The following is a 24,179-nucleotide window of genomic DNA, read 5'->3' as shown; positions in this document are numbered from 1 at the left end:
AAGATGTCGGCTATTAGGTTTAAAGATATTTCCAGATTTGCTTGGATTGTTCTTGATGAGAAAATTATTGTATTTCTTACTGATGTTGTTGGATGTTTAATTAGAGATTGTGATTAAATTAAAACTTGCGTAAGATATTAGTTACATGTGTATTATTGTGGTTGGATTTTTAATTAGAGATCATGTTAGGTTAAACATGTGTCAGTTGATCACGTGTTTGATGATGATAAAATTATTTAATTATGTAATTTTTTATTTGTTCTAATTGTTTTACCATTATCATAATTAGTAATAGCGTGAGGTTCTAAATTTAAATGATTAAAAATGAATTGATACAAGTTTATAATCATATATAAAATATCATCAATACGTATGAATATATGTGATAATTCAATATAAAATATTAATGTTTTAGTGACATGTACTTGAAATTCTGATAAAATATAATTATGTTTATTTTAATCTTGATTATACTCATTTGAAATCTTTTATAGATTCAAAACGAGAAAAATAATAAAAGTTATAAAAATTTGTTTTCTTTTTAAATTATGATAATAAATAACCAAAAATTTTTATTCTTAAAAGTTAATATATTTTTTGTTTGTTGAGTTCTTATTTTTAATATTAATTATATTAGTTATTTATATTTAGGAAAATATGTTTTTATTAGTAAAATTATATATTTTAAATTATCTAATATAGCAATCCACTATGATATGACATTAATGAGTATATATTTTTAATTTCTTTTCATAATGATATCTTAAGTTCGTGTTAGATTTTCCCTTTTTCTCCTTGAGGAAAAAATTAATGAATAAAAAAAAGAAGAAAGATACAAGTTTCGTTTTCTAAAGTTACATGTATTTTTTGGTAATTTTTAAAGTTATTAAAATTTACTTACTTTATTGTGAAGTGATTTCGAACATTTTCTTATTTTATAAAAAAATAGTACAAGGTATTATGGAAACACATTACCTAACCAATAAGAACAAAAAATGTGCCAACTGTCCTAATAAATGTAAGAGAGAATAAGAAAGATACAGAAAATAAGCAACAAATCGTACTATAATATCCTTTTATCAAATTGTATTATAAATCCTTCGTTTTAAGTGTAACCTTAGATGATCATAAGTTTTAACTTTGCAAAACATTATGTGAAATTGTAAAAGGGTTTCTTAGTGCAAGAGGAAATATAAAATCATGTGAATTAAATTGTTGTTATTTTTTTTTTATGTATTTGATATAATCATAAAAATATGGGATTATTGCGTATGATTTTTTTTATTTTCACAATAGGTTTTTATGTTTTCAAATTTATGTCTATATGAATCTAATAGATATAAAAGGTGCATGATAACATTATTGTAAATAAGTGAACAATATTTACGTTAAATCTATAGAGTATAATATAAAAGAATATTTTTTTTACGTTTGATTTCTATAGGACCTTATGTTAGACCCATATGAATCATATGTAAAAAGTCTCTTTTACGTGGGACTCTGACACTTTTGACATAACTCTTTTAAAATTTTCAGTTTGAACCTTTCTTCCTTACTTCTCTTTGTAGGAAAAAGCTACAACTAAGGTTATTTTCTCTAGCAATACAGAATTTTCATTGTGGGGCTTGCATTAGTGGCCAAGTGAAATTCATGTTTCATTTCTCGTGAGTGTGAACTCATGATACAACTTTCTCGTTAGTTATTTTTTATTGTAAAAAGTCATAGAAAATATAGTGAAATTGATTTACTACTTATATTAAAATTTATTAGTTATTTAAATTATAATTTTAATATAAGCCATCATAATCAAAACTATATTATGCAAGGATAATGTCATCAACACATATCAACGAAACAATAAAAAAGAAGTTTGTTAGTTTTAACAAAAAAGAGAGAATGATTTGATGTAGACAAATTAAAGTCGATAACTAATATGGCTATAGTAACCTTTTCACACCATTATATATTCGTCTATTTTAAGTCGTATAACGATTTTATCAATATAATGACAAAGTCAAATTAATTAAAGGAAACATTATTTTACATTCAATTGCTTAAGGAACATTTAGTCACAACTAAGATAAGAAAAACTCTTAGAGTAGTTAGTTTTTGCTTTAGGAGATAATGTATCAAGGTAATCAACCCTGCTAGCAAACAATTTAGCTTTATGTATTTTTATGTTACCATCACCATAAAATTTTATTTTGTAAACTCATTTGTAGCTAATAGGAATCTTACTTAAAGGAATTTCATTTATTTGGCAATCACTAGTGCAAAATATGTTTTTTATAGCAACATATTATATTGGTTCTAATCCACCAAATATAAAAAGTGAGGTGGTGGCAATTTTGTATATAATGTGAAATCTTTTGTACCAATTGGACTAATAACCGTTATAGAAAGTGGTGCGTTGGCAATTATATAATAAATTGAAAATTTTCTATACCGGTTCTAAGTGTAATTAGTATAGAAAGTATTTTCTATAACTTTCCTTTTCAAACCCAATTTCATCGTTCTTTCTAACTTCAACCCCTAAACCCTAACTTTTTCTCAACCATTTTGGCGAACTTTTGGCTTCACATGTACACTCTCAAGAGTTGCTTCAACGCCTCAAACCTCACTAACTTCATAAATCCCTTGTGTAACACCACCCAATACCTCGCTCTCTGTGTGGAGTAGCTCTCAGTATACGCTGTCGCCGTCCATGAAAGTCTTTGACACTGTTGATGTTCCAAAGTAATCAATTTTTCTAATAAGTATATTGGGTAGTTTGTAGTACAACAAGTGTCATATCCACAAGGATTTGGTAAAATATGCAATGTTTTAAAGTAGTTTAACTTGTAAGGAAATAAAGTTGGTTTCAAAGAGTAACAAGTTACAAAAACAATTTTGATTGAAAAGGTTGACTTCAAGATGATAAAGACATGTTAAAGCTAGATTTCACCACTTTGTACATCTCTTGTAATGATTCAGTTATTATTTATAAAGATGCAATTAATCATGTTCTGAGAGTTCTCTTTGAATATAACTTTAAGTTCATTCCTAGATCCTAAAGCCTAAGATAACCTTACTTCAGTATTATTCCTCAATGATTGCTTGAATGAATCACTTGCATTAAGATAATGACTTATAACTAGCTAGAGTCTTAGATTTATTCCTAGCACATAAGAGCAGGAGGAGAATTTGTTGGACCACAACTTGAGACAAGTTCCTACTCAATCCTAAGCTAGTGAAATAAGATGGGTGATCAGTTCATCCAACAATAGATATAAACTGATTCATAAACATGTAATAAAAGTGTACATTGTTAGATAAAACAATACCAATACAAGAGTTCTAGAGGGTTACATCTTTGCTTCAACACATAGTGAGATTTAGCTCCTCATAATAGATGAGAACAATACAAAATATTGAACAACCATCCTCTATTATGACCTCTAATAATGTTCACTAAGTAAAGAGGTAAGTGTCTAAGAAGCTCTTTAAAAATCTCTCAAAAGAACCTCTCCAAAAATTCTCTCAAAATAGAGGTGCAACTGTGTTTTTATAAACTGTCTAGGCATGACTTCAATAGTGTACTTGTGCTTCCAGCTGTAAAGGTTTCCCCCTAAAGGTAGGTTTTCTTATGTGGCTCAAGCCTCATGCTTTGATGTTGTAGTCCCTAAGATAACTTCTTTAAGAATGAGTATTCATGGCTTAACCTCAGGTTCAATGCTTGAGGTTTCCTCCTCATGAGGGTTTTCTTGTGTGGCTTAAGCCTCAACTTTGTTGCTTAGGTACACTAGTATCAAGTTTTGTCCAAAGTTGCTGGGATTTCTTCCATTTCTATAATTTTTCCACTTTGATTCTCTCTTAATATCAAGAACTGCAAAACAAGTTAAATTGGGATGGTTTACGTATAAACTTAACAAAATCTAAGTAAGATAAGTGCCAAATTCATCTCAAAATTAATTCATATAGGGTACTTATCAATCACCATCCACGGGGACGCCATCTTGATATATTGTGCGGTGGAAATCTACAATGGCGTGTATCAATTATCGTAGTCACTAAGGTAAGGTGAATGGACAGGATTTCATGGACTTGTGGGAGACCTGGGCGAGCTCTATGCTCACCGATGAGAGTACATGTAGTGACGACTTTGTTTGGAAGGTGCTGAATGAGAATATCAAAGACGCAAAATGTTTCTTAGGTCACCAATAATGCCTTCTCTCTCATCAATCAGTATGATGCCAAACACTAGACCAAATTTTTTCCTTTTTCTTTCTGTTTTTGTTTTGAAATAAAGTAAGAAAACAAAATTGTTCTATGTGGTTTCATCAGTTATTTCTTTTTGTGTTTCATCCATGTGTATGTAAAACCAAGTGAGTTTATTTAAAAGGCTAAATAAAAGTATAAATCTTGTTATAATGGTGATGTTACTTCTTATTCCTCTTCTCAACTGTCAAATAGATTGCTTTTCGTGGATTATTTTGGAATCTCTCAAATACATTGTTTTTTATTGATTACTTTGGAGATGAATGTTAGAAGTGAGTTAATGGATTATCTTGGAATGGAGAATGTGAGAATACAATAAGGTGACACTTTTTTTTATACAGGTTGTGGTTAGAACAAGTATAGAAAGTAATATTTTTTATACTAATTCTGAAATGATATAGAAAAGTGAAAACTTTTTATGTCCCCTACTTCTAAACTGGTTCTAGAACTAGTATAGAAAGTATTTTAATTGATATAAAAAAATTTCTTTATCACTAGAGAATTGTGATTTTGTTTAAGAGCCTCTTCATAGCCTATATCCAACAATCAAACTTGGATGCCTAAGCATAGTTCATGGTTCAATTAAAATGGAGACAAAGTAAAAAAAAAATTATACAATTTTGGTGAACATTTATGGTAAGAAAGGAAATAAGAAAATGAGTAAGATATGGAAGAAGACATGCCTACAAAAATGTTAGCATAACTAGCAGAAGATGCACAACCGTGGCAATTTCTCAAATATTTTTGGTTGGGCTTTTTATCTGAGTGATTATTTAAGAGGTTGAGAAGTAGTTTAAAATTTGGTTAAGATTGAAAAGAGTCAACAAATATTATAAATTATACTATTAGACTCAATGCAGGGGAGTAAATAGACGAGGTAGGTGGTAAGTTAACAACACTATATATCATGTGATCACACTATATATCATGTGATCAGGAAAACTACGTCTGGTGACCTGCATAAAACACAAATTAAAGAGTAAACTTATCATATAAAGAATATAAACAAAGACGTTAATAAAGAGTACAAATGAAGGCACTTGAGTTTGTTTCATCAAATGAAGTTATAAACTTACATTTACAACGACATATCATGTCTTGGCCTGTTACAACTAAGGAAACACTTACGTTTAACGATATTTGACACTTATATAAAATTATGTTTTACACTTTATTATCAAATATATAATTATAATAAAATTAAAAGTTGGTTGAGTTTTAAATATGAAAAAGAAATGTAATCTATAAATTAAATTAGGGTTAAATATGTTTTTAGTCCCTCAACTATCAAGCGATTTTATTTTTCGTCCCTCTTTCAAACCTTGATACAATTTGATCATTCTCTTTAAGGAAACTTTAATTTTTCGTCCTCCAAAATCAATGGCGTTAAAAATCAGCTGAGGTGACTAACGATGGTGTGCCACGTCATTTTTTCTTTTTCTGACACTCTTTCTCTGCTTCTCTGTCTCCCTCTTTCTCCATGTCTTTCCTTGCATCTTCACGTCCAGCTTCTCTCCCTCCTTCTTCCACTCTTTCATCTGCTGCGTATCACAAAACTCACATAGAACAAATGGGAAAGAAAACAGGGCAGACAAGAAGTTTCAACAAAGAAAAGAGACAATAAGAATCACTAACCCCCTATTGTTCATTCACCATAGATAAAAAAAAATTTCTTATACACACTGCATTTTCTATCCACAACTTAAAACCAGAACAAAGAAACTATGGAAAGCTACACATACATAATACATATAGATACATACATTAACTCATCTTTATCCCATTACACCACCATCACGGAAAGCACTTCCTTAGCTTCTGGATTGCATTGTACATTTTCCTTTTAGACCCGACAGCATTGATCACAATATCTTTGAGATCCTCCAATGTCAACATAGGAAGCAACTCATCATCGTCCTCATGGATCTCAAACATAAGCGCATACCTACTCAGACCTAACTCGAAAAGCCAAGACCTAACTCCGTTACTCTTCCTCCGTTCCTGCGATTTTGATTCAACACCGTCGTTATTCGAAACCCTAACTCTAGGATCCTTGCTCCGATCCCCATGCCAATAATCCACACCATTATCTTCCACCGAGTGCACCGGACTGTGATCTTGTTCAAGTTCATGTTCGAAATCCCTAAAACCTTCTTCCTCACCGTTCTCGTCCATCGTTGCTTGTGGAGTCTAGTTTGATCTCAATCGCTTCACTGTTGGTCCTCCTCGCTTTTCCTTTCCCCTATAATTGTTGGTGCTTCCAAACTCTTCGCTGTCGTTCGCGAGGTTCATGACAGAGCGTGCCTTTGAAGTTCTTGAAGATTCCTTTGGAGTCCGCCAGCTCCATGGAGGCATGCTCGGGCGGCGTGTATGCGAGTCGTGGCCATGTAAGGCGACGCGTTGGTCGCTGATCTCTCCTAGACGGACACTCGGGCGGTGTTGCCGCTTCGGAGCTAACGCTGGAGGGGCAGATTGATGGAAGAGTTTTGTGATCTTTGAGAAGAGTTTTGTGATACAACGGCGAATGGAAGAGTGGGAGAAAGAGGGAGAGAAGCTAGGTGTGAAAATGCAAGGAAAGAGATGGAGAAAGAGGGAGACAAAGAAGCAGAGAAAGAGTGTCAGAAAAAGAAAAAATGACGTGGCACATCACCGTTAGCCACCTCAGCTGATTTTTAACGTCGTTGGTTTTAGAGGACGAAAAATTATAGTTTCCTTAAGGAGAATGATCAAGTTGTACCAAAGTTTGAAAGAAGGACGAAAAATAAAATCGCTTGATAGTTGAGGGATTAAAAGCATATTTAACCCATTAAATTATTAATTTAATAAATATGAATTCAAAATATTTATACTTCTTAACATATCAAGTTATAATAAAATTAACAATTGCAATATATTAAAAAATTATTAAACTCATTTATTTAACCAACTAATCGAGGAACATTTCTCAAAATTTACTCTAAATTTACAAACACGTATATATATAATTATATATATATATATATATATATATTGGTTAATTTCAAAGATTGTGAGAAACTTAACATAGTTATAGTTCATGCGAAAAGGAATTATGAGTGCAAAGTTGTACTGTATATAAAACTCACATATTACTACAATTTTACTACTTAAGCAAGTTAACAATATCTTGAAATTGTTCTTGGTTGAAATCAACATTTAGAAAAGTGCTTTCCAATTATAGAACCATTTTGGAAATAAAAACATTTGCGTTCTTCTATTTAAGCTTATAATTGTGAGAAAATTCGTGTTTAACATTTTTTTCCCTTTTTGTTTTCCAGTCTATTTATTTATATAAATATTGTCATTCATTATAAGAAATGACTCATTATCGATACCTTTTAAAATTAAGAAACCAGAATAAAAATATCAAAAATTCAAAAAGTATTTTAGTTATCTTCTTTTTTCCTGGAATTTATACTATAAAGAATAATAAAATACATACCATATAACGTTTCATTGAAAGCAAAAAGCAACATTGTGATTACTTAAAAAGTTTTATAAGTTTGATCAATTATTGTTATACAAGTACTAACATCAAAGAATGGAAGTCTGTGCCGTATTGTTGGTGTTGTATTGTTCATATTTTCCTTAATCAGATTGAAAATAATTTCTTTTTGGGTTTATTATGCTTTGTTCGTTACAAGTACGAATTCAGTTTAATAAGATAACTTAATCCGAACCAATCTAACATAAAAATATTTAAATTTATTTAATTATAATCAATTTTAATTATAATCTAACATAATATGTTTTATATTTTTTTATTGAGCTTTAATTTAATTCAATTTATTTCATGTTTTTCTATCTTTTAGAGTATCTTAATTTATCTTTAATTTTATAATTTATTTAACTTTCCACTTTTTATATTTTAATAAAAATCTAACATTTAATTCAAATTAATTTAATTATAATCAATTTTATTCCTTGAAATAAAAAACTAGAGGACATTTGAAGAATTTGATCAATATTTACTCCTAACGTTCATTAATAATTTTTTATAGGTAAATGTTAATATATTAGTTCTTATACAGATATACAGATAACTATAATATGTCCGTAAAGTATCATGTAAGAAAAAGAATATAAAATGAAAATAAAATTAATTTGGTTAAGCATAATATATAGTTTTTATATAAATATACTTATAACTTGGGTCATCGCAGCTTGTGCATTCAAAACCGCCGTTAAGTTAAAAAGTATTACTTTTGATTACAGGTATAACAGCTGTCAATTTCTTACTTATAACGACATTTATTAAATCGTATTTAAAAGTCCCTTTCAGTAGTCAACTATAGCGTTGTTTACCACAGTGATAAGTTAGTTTGGTTAAACTAAGTTAACTAAACAAAATTTTTGACTGAAGACAAATTTATATTTAAATTATTCAATGTAATGTTTAATACATTATTTTATTCTTAAAAATATCTCAAAAAATTGAAAATAAATATTTAAATTATATTTAATCACAACTTTTAAAATATAAAAGTGTTAAATATGCATATAATTACATATATTTACTTTTTAAAATTAACGTTACTTTTAGTTCATATATTTTAGTTTGTATATTTTAATGTGAAATTAAAATTTGTTCATGTTTAAAATTTTTAGTAACTAATATTTTTTAATTTTTTTATATATCAAATATATTTTATATTAATATTTAAGTTATTTACTATTTAATATATTTTCGTTCTAATATCATTTAAAAAAATATATTTGACATGTAAAATAATTTATTTGAAGTTTAATGATCAAATATATAAAAGTTTCCTATTTAAACTTATACAATCATTTTAGCCTAAAACATGTATATACAATAGAATTAACTGTAAAAAGTCTAATTAATTTCTATAAAATTATAAATTGAAACTTCACTGTCACTATCTTTTAAGGAAAAATGTAGATGTTCTTATCAGAAGAAGTCGTTGAACTTTTTTTTTTCTTGGAAAGTAGTGGTCCATTAAGGAAACGTGTATTAACGTTTGCCAGAAATCATTAAGGAATAGGTAAAGGATTCAACAAACCAATTGAAAGAACATGATCTTTGCCTTTTGGCAAATGGAGCAGTCATAAACAAACCTGCGGATATCAGTATGCATATGTGGTCAATAAAATTGAGAAACGATCCTAACAACAATTTTTTAAATTCCTGAATGACCACCAATTTTACTAACATGAAATTTATAAAAAAATTGTGTTATAATTGCTCATTTGAAGAAATCACAAGTCTATTTTTCCAAAACAATAAGCCATTTATTTTGCATAATAATTAGAATCATGAAGATAATCATTAAAATACTTATCATATAATTCATACAAAGTAGTATTGAGGAAGTCTTTAACCACTCGAAGCCATGAACCTGTAAGAGTAGACTAAGTCATAGAAAAAAGTCTAAATAAAGAAACGAAAGTGAAAAAAGAGATCCAGAGGAGAGAAGAGGAGAGAAAAGGAGAGAAAAGGAGAGAGAAGAACTCCTACTTAAGGCATTTTTCACTACCACAATCATAATTGAGTCAAGAGTTTTAAAAGAGAGTTTTCTAATCTTTGAACTCTTACCACTTCATCAATGATCTCATTTCTTGATTCTAACATTTACTTTTGAAAATCTTTTAACTTCACTTCACTCCCCATTGTTTTAAACTCTTCAATAGCTTTTGAAAAATCACATTTTGAGTTGTTGTTACTTAACAAGTTACAACTAACTCAAGGTGGACAAAAACATTTTTGCAAAATAGGTCTTATTACTTTTGAAGAAAAAGTTTTAGATTCTTAGGGAAAATAATCTTTCTTAAGGAAAATCATTTAAAAAAAATAGAAAGGACATATTATTTTGTTATTTACTTTAGATATGTTCTTACTTTGGTACAAAAATTCATTCAATTTTTGTTTGATGGTTATTGCAGATACATCTTTAATCTTGGAAGAATTAAACAACTCAAAATTGTTGTCCCTTAAATACCTTTCCTATCTGAGGACAAATCGTTTTTCAAGAGAGAGAGAGCACGATGGAAACTCATCCGGGGAGCTTGACGAAGATCCACCTAAGGAGTTACAATTTAAGTTAGGACTAGGAGAATGGAAGAAGAAGAAGGACTTCAAGGACCTCCACTCTTGTGGAAAATAGTGTTTTCACGTTTGTTTCTTCCTTTTCTTAAGCCTTGTAAATATGTACATATGTTCTTTCCTTAAGCCTTGTATTTTCAAGAGAGAGAGAGAGAGCACGATGGAAACTCATCCAAGGAGCTTGACGAAGATCCATTTAAGGAGTTACAATTTAAGTTAGGACTAGAAGAATGGAAGAAGATTATCTACCTTGATAATCGACTGTTCCAGCCAACTTTGGTATTCTCTCATGTTTTAGTTTGGTAATAATCGATTATAGTCTTAGATAATCGATTATTTCGGACATAAACGTCGAGTGTGCTGATTTGAGTCTTTTTGACTTCCCTTTGAGTAGAGATGCGTCTAACATCTTTCTGGGCTTGCCTGGGCCTTAAGGAATCCTCTAGAACTTGTCTTAACTAAAGAGGCTCATATTCATTGCATCTAACTCTTAAGGAAGGTTCAAGAATCTCTCATATTTAATGCACCTTAACTGATTCTGTTTCACTTAGCTAAAAATGGGTTTCACTCCTCTCTTATAAGTAGGAGTGACTAAACCTTTGTACTCTTAGCTTGGAATGAATAATAGACAAAATTTCTACCAATTTGCAATCTCCCTTTGTCTAGGCTCGCTAGGATAGATGTCTTGAAGATGTCTCCTAACCTTTTCTTGATGGTTGACCTGATCTCCTTCAAAAAACACTTACATATCATCCTCCAAACACAATATTCATCTTTATATGCTTCCACGTTTAGTACATCATCTTGAAGATTCTCCTTCAACTTACATGAAGAGGGTTTCCATCATCTTAGCACAAAAACTTGTTCTTTAAATGTAGATCTTGACCCATCCTTTGGATCTTCCTCCATCATTACTGTCCTTTGTGGAGTTCCATGAAGTTTGTTTTGGTCAACCTCCTTCATTTGGGTTTAGGCCAAACCAGTTTTCCATCACTGGGGTATGATTAGTGTTGTCAAAATGGCTTGTAACCCACGAGCCAACCCGGCCCACCACGCGTTTGAGCCGGGTTGGGTTTGAAGAAAATGTAATTTTTTTATGCGAGTTAGTTTTCAACCCGGCTCACTTAGAACCCAGCTCATCCGGGTTGAACCCGTGGTGAGCCGGGTTGGCTCACCAACCCACCTAATTTAATTTAATTATTTATTATTTTGTGTTTCAATATTATTAGTTAACATTTTTTTATTATATTGTAGATGGGGATAATAAAAAAGATTTTTCAAAAGAGAAAAATATATAGATTTATCTATTCAAGACTCTAATATTATAATTGGACAACTGATACAAAAAATTATCAATATTAAAAACGTATTTGTTCGCCTTTTGTACTTGTTTTTGAATTACACTTAGATTGTGTGATGATTTTTTTTAATTGTCTTTGGAGTTTAACATCATTTTAGAGTGAAATTTATTTAGATTTAAATAAAAAAATTATAATATTTTTTATTTAAAAAAAACTTGTAATTAAGTGAGCCAATCTGTTTAACTCACCAACCCATGGTGGATCGAGTCTGGTTTGAATTTTTTCAGCTCGCTAATAAGTGAGTCGGGTTAGGTTAGCTCACTAAATGACCAACCCATAGTGAACCGGTCCGGATTGAGTCAGGTTTCTCGTTTTGACAACTGGTACGATGATATTGAAAAAACTTCTTCGCTTTGAAGATTCATTCAAGAATTAGAGTCAGACCATCAAAATGTGGGAATCCGATAGAAATATCACGTACTTGGAACGAAGACGCCGTTATGGTGAAGATTTTGATGAAGAACTAACGTATCCAAGGAGCGTTGTAATTGTTCGAAGCGATTTTGATTGAGGGAATCAGTCTTATTAACCAATGCGCGCAAGGAATCATCTCATTCTTGGGAAGCTGCCTCACGGTTCTCCAGCAGGGTGTAACATCCCAAAATTATACAGTCAGCAACTATATAATAGAATATTAACATATATTAATATGATAAAGCAGTTTTACAATAACAAAGAACAAGTTCAAAATAATGGCCGAACGGCCTTACATACACACGTAAACCACGAGCGCTACAAAATAATAAGAACGAACGGTTTACAAAAGAAATACCGAACGTTCAATATACAAACGCAAGCCAAAAGGAACGCTTGCTCTAAAGCGGCTCGCTACTAACTACACTAACTAAAATAACCGAACGCCTTTACTGTTCGGCCTTCACCTCAACTTCTACTAAGTTATCTTCAGCAATAACTTCCTCTTCAAGTGTTTGCTCCAGAGACGCATCTCCCTCTGCTCACATCCACACGGATGATCATTGCATTTGACAAGACGGATATACAAAAACAGACAACACAATGGAAATGCAAGGGTAAGCTTATTGAATTTAATTCAAGTCAAACAGATATTTCATACTTATCAAATTCAGCAATTAAATTCACAACATATACATTCAATTCATACATCAATTCCATCCCAAAATCCTGATACTAGACCGACCGTCCGGACTGTATGAATCCTGTGTAGCTAAGGCGTCCGTGCACCCAGGTGGGGTAACTGGAATGCTCATCAGTAGCCACCTGAGGTTAGTCTGTTCTGTCCAAGTTACAGTTATGGACTAGACCTCCTGCCATTCCCACGCATGACATACTCCTCTCTACTTGAGAACGAGCACTCACGGAATATCAGGATGAACCACCATCTAAGCTTACCACGTTCATACTTACAAATCTCAATATCCATTCAAGAGTCGTTCCACCCTGGAACGCTCGTTCAAAACCAACAATCATAATTTCATCTCTTACATCATTCGCACATCTTAATCTTTCATCTTATTCACACTTTCATTCTTAGTTTCACTTCCATAAAAGAACGAACGTCCAGCCCTCTTTGTAATAGAGGACGAACGTTAACACATTACCAAGAAAGGCTCGTTCACGAGTAGAATAAAATCAAGACAGGTTATTAGACGAACTCCATTATAACTTGACTCAGTTAGATGAACTGAATCTAGTACGATCTGAAAAATACTTAGAATGATTTAAGTTCAATAACTCTGGAATGAATCCAATAGATACATAATCCACAAACTTGTTTAGACAAATAAACCGAACCCGAGATAATTCAAGAGACAAACCTCCAGTCAATGACCGAGCACTAAAATAGACATTTAATGAAATTTTGGACGAAAGTCACTGAAGTATTGGATGAACGTTATTAGGACTATTGGACGAACGCTATGTAAATTTATGGACGAACGCTATTTCAATTCAGGACGAATGCTATTATCACTCGCTGATAATTACAGAAGAGACGAACGTTCGGTATGGAACCGAGCGTTCTTTACCACATACACATTTGAACGAGCGTTCGGTATAAGACCGAGCGCTACTTAGGATGTACGCTTTGGGTCGAGACCCATAGCTAATTCAATACATTTGAAATAAGATTTTTCGTAAGTTATAATATTGAAGTTACATTTGGAACAATATGACTAAGTGTTTGAATATATTCTCAGGCTTCTAAAATTTCTCACAAACACTCAGGTATTTACGTTTGGCCGAACGCATAAACGTAAGGTTAATATAAGAGGGCGTTCGTCCTACATGCGAATTCTTCCCAGATGGAAGGATTCAGCTTTTTCAGAAAAGTTACAGAGAATACCGAACGGTCAAGGACCGTTCGATAACGAACGTGTGTTATCATACAAATCTCATTTTCAATTTCTCATTTACAATAAACTCATTTTCCAGTATAATCTTTCATACATTTAATTAAGCATATCATAGCAAAAATCTATAATTTTCATGCATCATCTCATCATACAGCTCACATTTCAGTTTAATCCAACCATATAACTTTTCATCATTTTCATACAATCAATTCAATATCATATTCATACACCAAAATCCACTTATCATACATCATGCTTCAAACATCAAATAAACGCACATGCAGTACAACACAATCACATGAATTAAATCTAATAAGCTTCCCTTACCCGGATTCGTGACTGAAACGTTCAATAGGCAAGGTTTTGGTTCGTCCGCTCCCAGCTTTCTATCCACACGATCACTCAACAATTCCAACTTAATCTAAACACATGAAAATCGAATACTAAGACTATACCCTTGCATGCAGCCAAAACTTGGTTTTGCATGAAACCTAAGAACGAACAACTAAGGTTGAGAACTTACCAGTTCAGAATCTGGATCTGTTCAGTCCAAATTGAAGCTTACGGTGTCGGGAGTACTCCTATGGTTTCGGAATGATGAACGGAGAAGAGAAAGGTATATTTTCAGTAGAGAGGAGGAAGAGGTTTCTAGAGAGAAGGAAGAGAGAAAGGTTCTCTTCAGAATTTGGGAAAAAGGGTTGCGTGCAGAGGGAGTGGAGAGTTTTTCTGAGAAATTTCAGTTTTGCTTCCAGCGCCGAACGAACGTCCTCTCTTTGGCGGACACGTGCTTTCCACTACCGATTCCCGACTCCCCTCGGCATGACACCTGGCGTTCGTAAATGAAATGCCACGTTCTCCGAGTGACACGCGGTCTGCACTGCGCTCATCACCCAGACTCCATGCAGCGTGACACCTGGCGTCCGTTAATGAAGTGTCTCGTCCTGCAGTTGCCACGTGCGTTGCTGAGGTGTCTCGTTCTCCAACTGCCACGCGGACTCCAGCGAATGTACGCTATTTTCCAGGGTCTTACACAGGGCTTGCATATCCTTCGTGCAAGTGTTTTCGCCATACCATTATGTGATAGATTAAGTCATAATTAATTGTAAATTATTTTTATAATTTTTTTTCGTAAGTTTAAAAACTAACATTAACAACCCGTCATTGAAAACGAGTCATAGGTTTTGGTATCTTAATGAAATTCAATCTGTCCTAATTCCTTTTTGAGGGACTAGTAATGAGATTTGTTAAGACGACTTAGCTTCATCAATTTTTAACATTTTTCTCTCCAGAAGATAACAAAGTATGAATATTTTTATTCTTTAATGTATGATTCAATTTTTTTAATATATTTTTTGGTTCTAGCATTTTTAATTTTTCATTCCGTCTCTAAATGGTTTTGTTATTTCTATTCATTTTTGAAATATTTTTAATTCTTTTATCTTTTAGATATTTTTTTATTGTTAACATACGAAGTTTCCAGAATCAATAACATATCCACATATGAAACAGTGAATAAAAGTTGGTATCAAATTTGTGGCTGAGAACATAGAAAGCCTTCACGCGCGAAACAAAGAAATGGTGACATGTCACAGAGCTTCATAGCCACTGATATGATTCATGTTTTCGAAGGTTTATATTTCACCAGTGATAAATAATAGTAATAATTCATTAATTTAAGGTGGAGGGTCTACGAGAAGATTTTCTACTCTATTATTTTATGCTTTAATTTATAGTTATTTTTAAAAAAAACATTAATAGGTTACTTTTAGTGATTTTTTTTTCTTTGAATACATCCTCACACTTTATTAAAAAAACTTATAACTCAATTGCAATATGATTTTTTCATAGTATTTTAATTATGATAAATTTGTAACTTTGTTCAATCATTTAAGGATTTCGTATTTAAAAAGCTTATCTATTTTTTTTAAATATTTAATGTATATTTATTTACTTTCTGATTAAGATATTTAATCTATATTTTGACCGAAAGCATATTTATTAGTAGTTATATTTACTTAAATGGCAGTTAAAACTAGGGATTTAAAAAAAAAAAAACAAATGTTGAGGCTCATACGGCCATACCAAAATAGTAGAAGCCGAGGGCGTTTATTGCTAGAATTGTGAAGTTGATCCTTTCAACAAGATTTGGTTAGATTTGGTTTTGATTTATATGAATTGGCGTTCAAAAATCAACATCCCCAAAAAGTCCATTATTAGAAAAACTCGTATGGTCAAAATGTCCACAAATATTTTATGGATTAGGACTCATCTATATATTTTTTTAAAACATGAAGAAAAAATATCATTGGACATATAAGCTAATTAGTATCAAAATTAAAACTTCAATTCAAAGATATATTAAGTTAAGTTCATATCAAGTTTATTTATCTTGACTTAGATGTATGTATGTCTATTTCAACTTTTGGTCCATTTATGTCTGTTTTCTATCTTTGTTGGTTTATTTCAACTTTCAGTTTGAGTTAATTCGTTTTGACCTTCGATTTTTGTCAGCATGTTACCATCTTCGACACAAGTCAATTTACCTCAACTTTGAGTCCAGGTCAACTCGTCTCGATATTTAGTTTAGGTTGACCTGTCTCGACTTTTGACATGTGTGAGCTTGTCTCGACCTTTAGCACGTGTTGACTTGTCTCAATATTTTACTAATCCCAACCCTGCTCAAATTTCAATGTGTGCCAGCTCAACTTGACTTTTGGTTGTCTTGGTCCTTCTTGCCTTTGACTTAAAGCGGTCTATCTTGACCTTCGGTCCGTCTCAACCTTCATTATGGGACGACCCATCTCGATCTTCGATTCAGGCCAACGCGTCACAACCTTCTATTAGTCCCAACCTAGCTTGACTTTTAGCCCATGTTGTTTTGGCTTGACCTTCAACCTATGTTGGCCTAAAGTGGTCTGTCACGACCCATCTCAACCTTCAACTCGTGTTGGTCCTTCTCAACCTTCAGATCGGTTGCCTCAACCCTTAGCTAGTGTTGGCTTGGATTGATCTTCAGTCTGTGCCAACTCGGCTCGACCTACGACCCATGTTAGCCTATCTCAACCTTCAGCACGAGCGAGGGTGTTTCAACCATTGGTCCTAGTGGGCCCACATCGGCCTTTAACACAATTCAACCCATCTCGACCTTTGGTCTAGGTTGGCCCGACCCAATGTTCAACTTGAGTCAAACCGACCCAACCTTTGGCTCATGTCAACCTTACTCAATCTTTGGCCCAAACGAGCTTGCCTCCACTTTATGACCGAATTGATCGTTTATGACCTTTGATCCATGTCGATCCTGTTGACTTTTGCCTCATGCGACCTGACTTGACCTTAGGCCCAAGCCGTCTCGTTTTAACTATAGGCCCAGTTCGACACTTCTTGAACTTCAACTCAAGTCGACTCAACTTGAACTTTGACTTAAGCCAATTGAGTTTGACCTTCTGCATGTGTTGACCGGACTTGACTTTTGGCCTATATTGACTAGACTTGACCTGCAGCCTGAATCAACCCATCTTGGCTATTAGCTCAATCTATCTCATCTTTCGATCTTTCACTTGAGTCGACCCATTTCTAATAGGGAACATTTCCAAGAGTAGGTCAAGATTGACCCATGGAACATGGGTCAAATTGGCATATCTACTTATTCCTACTACTTTGTATTTTCTTTATGTACCTTCATATATTTTATAATTTCAATTTTATCTTTTTATCATTTTGAGTTATGGAGTATACAACTTGGAATGCATTTTTTTATTTTAGATTATGGATTATATAATTCAAAATATATTTTATTTTTCATTTTGAATTATAAAATCCAAAATAGAAATTTTACATTTCAGATTGTACAATTTAGAATTCATTTTTTTATTTTTCATTTTGGATTGATAATCTAGAATGTAAAATTTGAATTGTCGATTGTATAATTTGGATTTGACAGGGCTATTCCTTCTCCTATTCTATAACTCTATTGAAGCTTTATGCATCTGCATGCATCGTTGCCATTCATTTCTCACTATCCAAAAAACACACAGGACTCCTCCAATGCTTCCATCTTCGACAATTTTCCATTCTCTCTTCGTGATAAATTTAACTTTACTCATAATGAGAATAGGTGGAGAGAATGAAAAACATAAAAGGCTTAATGTTTTTGTGGTTTTTGTGTGTGTTGGGTTGATGAAAACACATCTTGTAAGTAGCATATAACTAGGATATGTCCTAGAATGAGTGGTTAGTGGCTATATAATGGATTTAAGGTCCATTATATTTCTTCCTCCAAGTCAAGGACACTTTAAGCTTATTTGACTTTTCTTGTACTTTTGTAGTAGAATGTTGTGAAATTTAGATTAAATACTTAATTGCACTGTTATTATTTCTCTACTTGTAAGATGATTTTGTAAAAAAATAGGTGTGTTTTTCTAACAATGTGCAACATAAGTTATAAATGTGTAGTGGTGTTTGTGCTGTATCTAATTTTGTTCCCTATAGGGAGGTGAAAGATGTTAGATGAAGAAGAATGGAAAGAAATGATGCACATGGAGGAGGAAGAAGATATTAGGAAGAGGTGAATGATGTTGGAATGAAGGGGAAAAAAGATGCACATGGAGGACGAAAAAGATAGTAGGAAGAAGATAGGGATAAAATAGTCCTTTTAATTAATCTACGGAGGTGTAGGAAGAAAGTATGTCGGTGCAAGAATTAGCACCCAAAAACCCGTCATAGTGTCAGCCCAATCATGCCTCTACGGGCTCTTTCAACATTATTAGATGTCCCGCAAAAATTGAAGTATTCAACCTCTCAATACAAAATCTCAACTTTGTGCTATACTCTTTTAATTTTAATTTTAATTTTTTAATCAAATAAATAATTATATTTACTTTTCGTTTTATTTTTTTCTTCATCCAAATAATATAGTTTTTATTTTCTTTTCTTTACCAATAATCGAATAGCAAGTTTTTTTTTTTGAGAAATTAGTGTTTTTGTAACATGGCAGAGTGGGTATGAATACGTTACTCTACCAAAATTTGATGGTCCGGGCTAATATTTTCAATTGGTCATTAATTCTAGTGCGTTCTGATTTGCCAACTCAATTTTATTTTAAATTAAAATTAAAATAAAAGTAAATAAATGAAAATATTATATTTTAAATCATTAACCTTATAAATTAAATTATAATATTTATTATAATAAAATAATTCTATATGTAAAAGTAATAATCACTTTAATTTATCCAAATAAAAACATTAATTAATCAATTAAACTTTAAAAAACATTTAACCAAATTAAAATATGTTTTTAATTATACACACACACACACAAATTTAAACAAATAAAATTAAAGAAAAAACTTTGGTAAACTAAACAAAATTTCTAGTCGACTTTACTATAGTGGAATCCATCCCAATGTTTGCAACAAAATTCATCAAACTGGTGGTCCTGTTGATCCTCAAGAGCAGCATGTAAAATCATTAATTTTTTTTCAAAAGCTGCAGTGTAATGTGTTTGATTCTTGATACTTCTGATATAGCACAATAATATGCATATTTATGTATTAACATTTTTTTCTTCAGGGGTTTGTGCTACCAAATGCACTCATCCTGGTCCCCATATAATTTTTTTACTAGAAAAGAGATTGGAATTTAAACATGTTTGGAATTTGGATGGCTGTGATGAAGTTCTTTATGCACACTTCATTCTCAAATGTCCTTTGTGATGATTGAATCCATAAACTTACAGACAAAAGCTGAAATAGACAGAGTAAAAAAGAAAAAGAACAAATAGATTCTGTACCTACACATTTTTCTGTTAAAATTAGTAAGCCTCAACCTTCTATGCTCATGTATCTTCTATTTTGAGCACTTCACCTTTTAGACCATGATTTGTGTTAAAGTACTACCACTTTTCTCACATGCTTAGTTTTGTAGAGGAAAATGTCTTTTTAACAACTTTTTTTAACAGCTTTTTTATAATAATTTATGCAATAACTTCTGATGGGTCTATTTCAAATATACAGATCAATGAAATAGTAACACAGTCTCTTGTTAAAAATAGTTGTTAAAATATCATGGTCATTTTTTTAAATATTCTTTTTGACGTAAAACATTCTTTTTTACTATGAAAGATGAGTTTAAGTCTTATATTAAATAAAAATAAAAAAAATTAAACATCATATAAAAACTAAGATCTATAAATTCATTACATGAATTGAAAATTATGTTAATTTTTTTATGTGAACTGAACTCAAGTTTTATCTAGAGAATTCTCTCCTGAAAATATCCATAACTTGTAATGCTGTATAAGGTGTGAAATAGAATACTGGTATGAGTTGTTTTTTCTTTTCTTTGTAACAAAGTAGAATGTTGCTTGGTACACCCTCATAAGCATGAGCACTTTCTTTTCAGTTTTGGTTTTGTTTCTAACGTGGCCATCTTCATACCATAACAGCTGTTGATGCAGAAAATGATGTCTTTGAACTATTTGAGTAGCTTCAGAGATTTATGCTTCACTTTTTCTCAGAAAATTCTGGGAGTCACTGTCACAACAGAGATCGTAGTGTGTGAATAACAATATTGCCCTTGGAACTAACAGAATTCCAATGTGTGTTTCTCTTTGGTTTTGGATTGGACAATGACTCAGATTTATGACAGTTTTTTTATGATTCATGAAACTTTTCTGTGGAAAATGTTAGGTAAAGGAAAGGGAATCACCCTAGAGATATATATATATATATATATATATATATATATATATATATTTACCTTGACAGCTAGGAAGAAAATGATGGGTGTGTTCATCATTTTATCAGTAACTCTTACAAGCCAAAACTTCTTGCCAACATTTTCTGATGCATGCTATGGATATTCAAACAGAAGCATAAACCAGGTTATTACAAAAGAGAAATACAAATGTTAAAATGGTGTTGCGTGGTTGGAGGTGCACATAATTTGCTTAAGAAATATGCCAAAACAGTGGTTAGCCCTTTTGAAATTCATGCACAGAATGTAAGCTACACACAATCATAAAACAACATGAAAATTAACAAACAAACCTCAAGCGTGCAACATTATGGTATTAAATTAAATCCCAACAAAAGTAGCATAGTCATCATCTGCATCTGGTCTAAACACACGTGAATCTGAAGTTTAAAACCAAGAGAGAGAAAGAGTATTATGTGAAGTGGAAGCAAAAAATTTTGAACTTCATAGATGATGATTACCTTGAGAGTGAAGTAAAACATATAAATCCCTCTCTTTTTTTCTTTGATCACTCTCTTTTTTGTGTTAGGGAGGTCCCCCTCCAATCCGTTTTCCACTCTACCCATCAACCAACAAACACAATCCCTCTTCTCTCTCTCATGCATATTCATATTTTAAGCAAACTCCACAACCATCACTCTCATCATCACCATTTCCCACCCTATGAAGCCTTTTATCTGTCCCTCATGAATATCATTCACCTATATAGGCCTCTATCATATCACACTCAAAAAAACAAGAAAACACACACACATTGCATATAGCTTTTGATCATTCCACAAGTATTGTTGAGTGAGCATAGGCAAATGAGGAAACCTGATCTGATGGCCAACAAGGACAGAATGAAGGACATTATTAAGTTGAGAAAAGGGTTGTGGTCACCTGATGAAGATGAGAAGCTGATAAGGTACATGCTCACAAATGGACAAGGGTGTTGGAGTGACATTGCAAGGAACGCAGGTCTCCAACGATGTGGCAAAAGTTGTCGTCTTCGTTGGATTAATTACTTGAGACCTGACCTCAAACGTGGTGCATTCTCATCCCAGGAACAACTCCTCATCTTTCATTTGCATTCCATTTTTGGTAACAGGTAGTCTCTTCCTGTTCACCTTCTCATCAAGTTCTTTCCGATATCAACTTTAAAATGTCTGTATATGATCTACAATTATGAATAAACTGCAACATGTTTCTGTCAAGAAGAAACAAATATTTGGCTTTTTTCTTAGTCTCTTTTCCTTAATCTTTTCGATTTTGTTATAGGTGGTCTCAGATTGCAGCACGTCTCCCTGGTCGCACAGACAATGAAATAAAGAATTTCTGGAACTCTACATTGAAGAAAAGGATGAAAACTAACACTTCAGTGAACAACAGCACTGACTCATCAGAGTCTAAAGATGTTCTGAGTGGGATCATGCCCTTTAATGACCATGACATCATGAACATGAGCATGAGCATGGATTCCTCTTCATCCATATCATCCATGCAAGCAATGGTTTTGGCTGACCAATTTGACCCTTTTTCCTTGTTGGTAAACAATCACTGTGATATGACTAATGTTTCAGAAATTTTTACCTGCATGGAAGATGGACACCAAGTGAATCATGGGACATTGGAAGCAAATAACAAAATGGGGTTAGGAAGAGACTTCTCCCTTCCTTCGTTAGAAAGTAGAAGCATTGAAAGTGACATTGTTCCAATTGATGTGAAAAGCCATAACAACCACTTCAATTATGGTTCCTTCAATAACACTGATAACATTCAAGGCTCCAAGGTAGAGGACTTAATTGGGTTTGCAAATCATGGCCAAGGGGAACTTTATTTGGAGAACTTGATGCAAGACATAACCTCTTTTCCTTTCCTTGATTTTTAAGTTGATTAAGTTTCCTTCTTCTTTTTTTCATTCCATCACTTCTTCGTTGTGAAGCACAGATACGAACACAGACACAGACACGAACACAGACACAGACACGAACACAGACACAGACACAAATACAGAGATACGACTAAATTGTAAAAATTGTAAAAGTATTGGAGAATGCATTGTAGCTATACACAGAAGACAACGAAAAGCTCATCTTAGGAAACTTTAGGCATCCATAATTTTTCCCTGTTGAATCATTTCATATACTTTTGTCTCTTGCATTTTGTTTATTCCAAATGTTAATTTCTGTTTATCCATTTGCAAATAATACACAGTCCAAATATGAATCCAAGGTTCTTAGACATAGTTGTGTAATGAAAACTGTAGTATCTGTAAAGATTAGCCATGAGTGGCTCCTGTGGTTTGCTTGTGAAGTACTTTGTGTGAATTTGTGGGAATAAGTTGGTGTAATAATCCAAACTACACTTTCATGAAGAGAAATAAGGATAATTTAGAAAGTGAACAGAGAAATAAAGATTAGTTGAGTTTTGTATGGAGTAATGGAAGTTGTTATATAGTGTCAGCAGATGTAAACACAATTATGTAAATACATAACACATAGCAACTTTGAGATTGGTTAAAGTTCTTTTATGTTTCTTCCTTTAGCTACCTCGTCACTCTTCATTTAAAACGTTTAAAGTAACGAAATTGCATAATTGTAAATGAACTTATTTTTGCAAACTGGTTGACTATGATAGGAAAAACTCCATCACTATGACAAATGTAATTAGTTTCGAGTTATTTTATTTCTTAGTTCAAACTATTAAAACTTAATTTAAATTTTTAGTACACACTTTAAAATATTGAACTTGCATGCCCAAATTTTAATTAATTAGTTAAAATATTAAACTCTCTTTTAAAATTCTAATCACTATACGAAACTGAATGCACTAGCCATGAGACTACCATGTTTTTGCATCTTTTCCATGTAGGATATAGGGCATCGTTCGTGGATGGTTTAGACAGGGTTTGATCCACGAGTTCTGATTTATTCTTTGCACTCAAAGCCGTGAGCATACTTCGGCTCCATGAATTGTAATTGGTTGGATCCAAAAGAGGAGAAACCAACGCTGCCGAGGGGTTTTCTCCAAGATGTAGATAGTAAGGGCTATTCTGATCAATGGCAGCCATGAGTTGGTTTGGTAAATAAAAAAAACGAAAAGAAATCAAGAAGGGGCAAGAATCAAATGAAGATCAAAGGCACAGCAGAACTCTTCAATTGAAGAGCTTTGATACCATCTTAAATAATGAGAATCATCATTCAAACCAAGTATTGAGATTCCAATGCAGAGGAAGAAAAACATAGAAGCAAAAATAGTTTGTGTATTATCCCGATTCTGCATAATACAGATACAGATATTTATACATCAAGATTATAACAAAATTAGTTATAATTCTATCTAATCTACCAGCTATATAAACATATAGAAATTATGGAGGTACTACAAGAAATTGCCATAACAAAGATTT

General features: G+C 32.3%; 1 protein-coding gene and 1 pseudogene across 1 annotated transcript; one reads left to right on the top strand and one right to left on the bottom strand.

Annotated features, from left to right (window-relative positions):
- Positions 1-5,876: 5,876 nt before the first annotated feature.
- On the bottom strand, positions 5,877-7,732 carry LOC124848858 (uncharacterized; annotated as a pseudogene).
- A 13,688-nt stretch (positions 7,733-21,420) lies between these two features.
- Positions 21,421-22,962, top strand: LOC148202627 (transcription factor MYB83-like). Its single transcript, XM_088110143.1, has 2 exons — positions 21,421-21,878; positions 22,049-22,962. Exons 1-2 carry the CDS (start codon positions 21,595-21,597, stop codon positions 22,656-22,658), a joined length of 894 nt encoding a protein of 297 aa, XP_087966269.1. The 5' UTR covers positions 21,421-21,594; the 3' UTR covers positions 22,659-22,962.
- Positions 22,963-24,179: the final 1,217 nt, after the last annotated feature.

This window comes from Vigna umbellata, chromosome 3 (genome assembly GCF_029865625.1).
Source record: "Vigna umbellata cultivar VRB3 chromosome 3, Vumbellata_1.0, whole genome shotgun sequence".
Classification (NCBI taxonomy): Eukaryota; Viridiplantae; Streptophyta; class Magnoliopsida; order Fabales; family Fabaceae; genus Vigna; species Vigna umbellata.
This window is presented reverse-complemented; position numbering and strand designations above follow the sequence as displayed.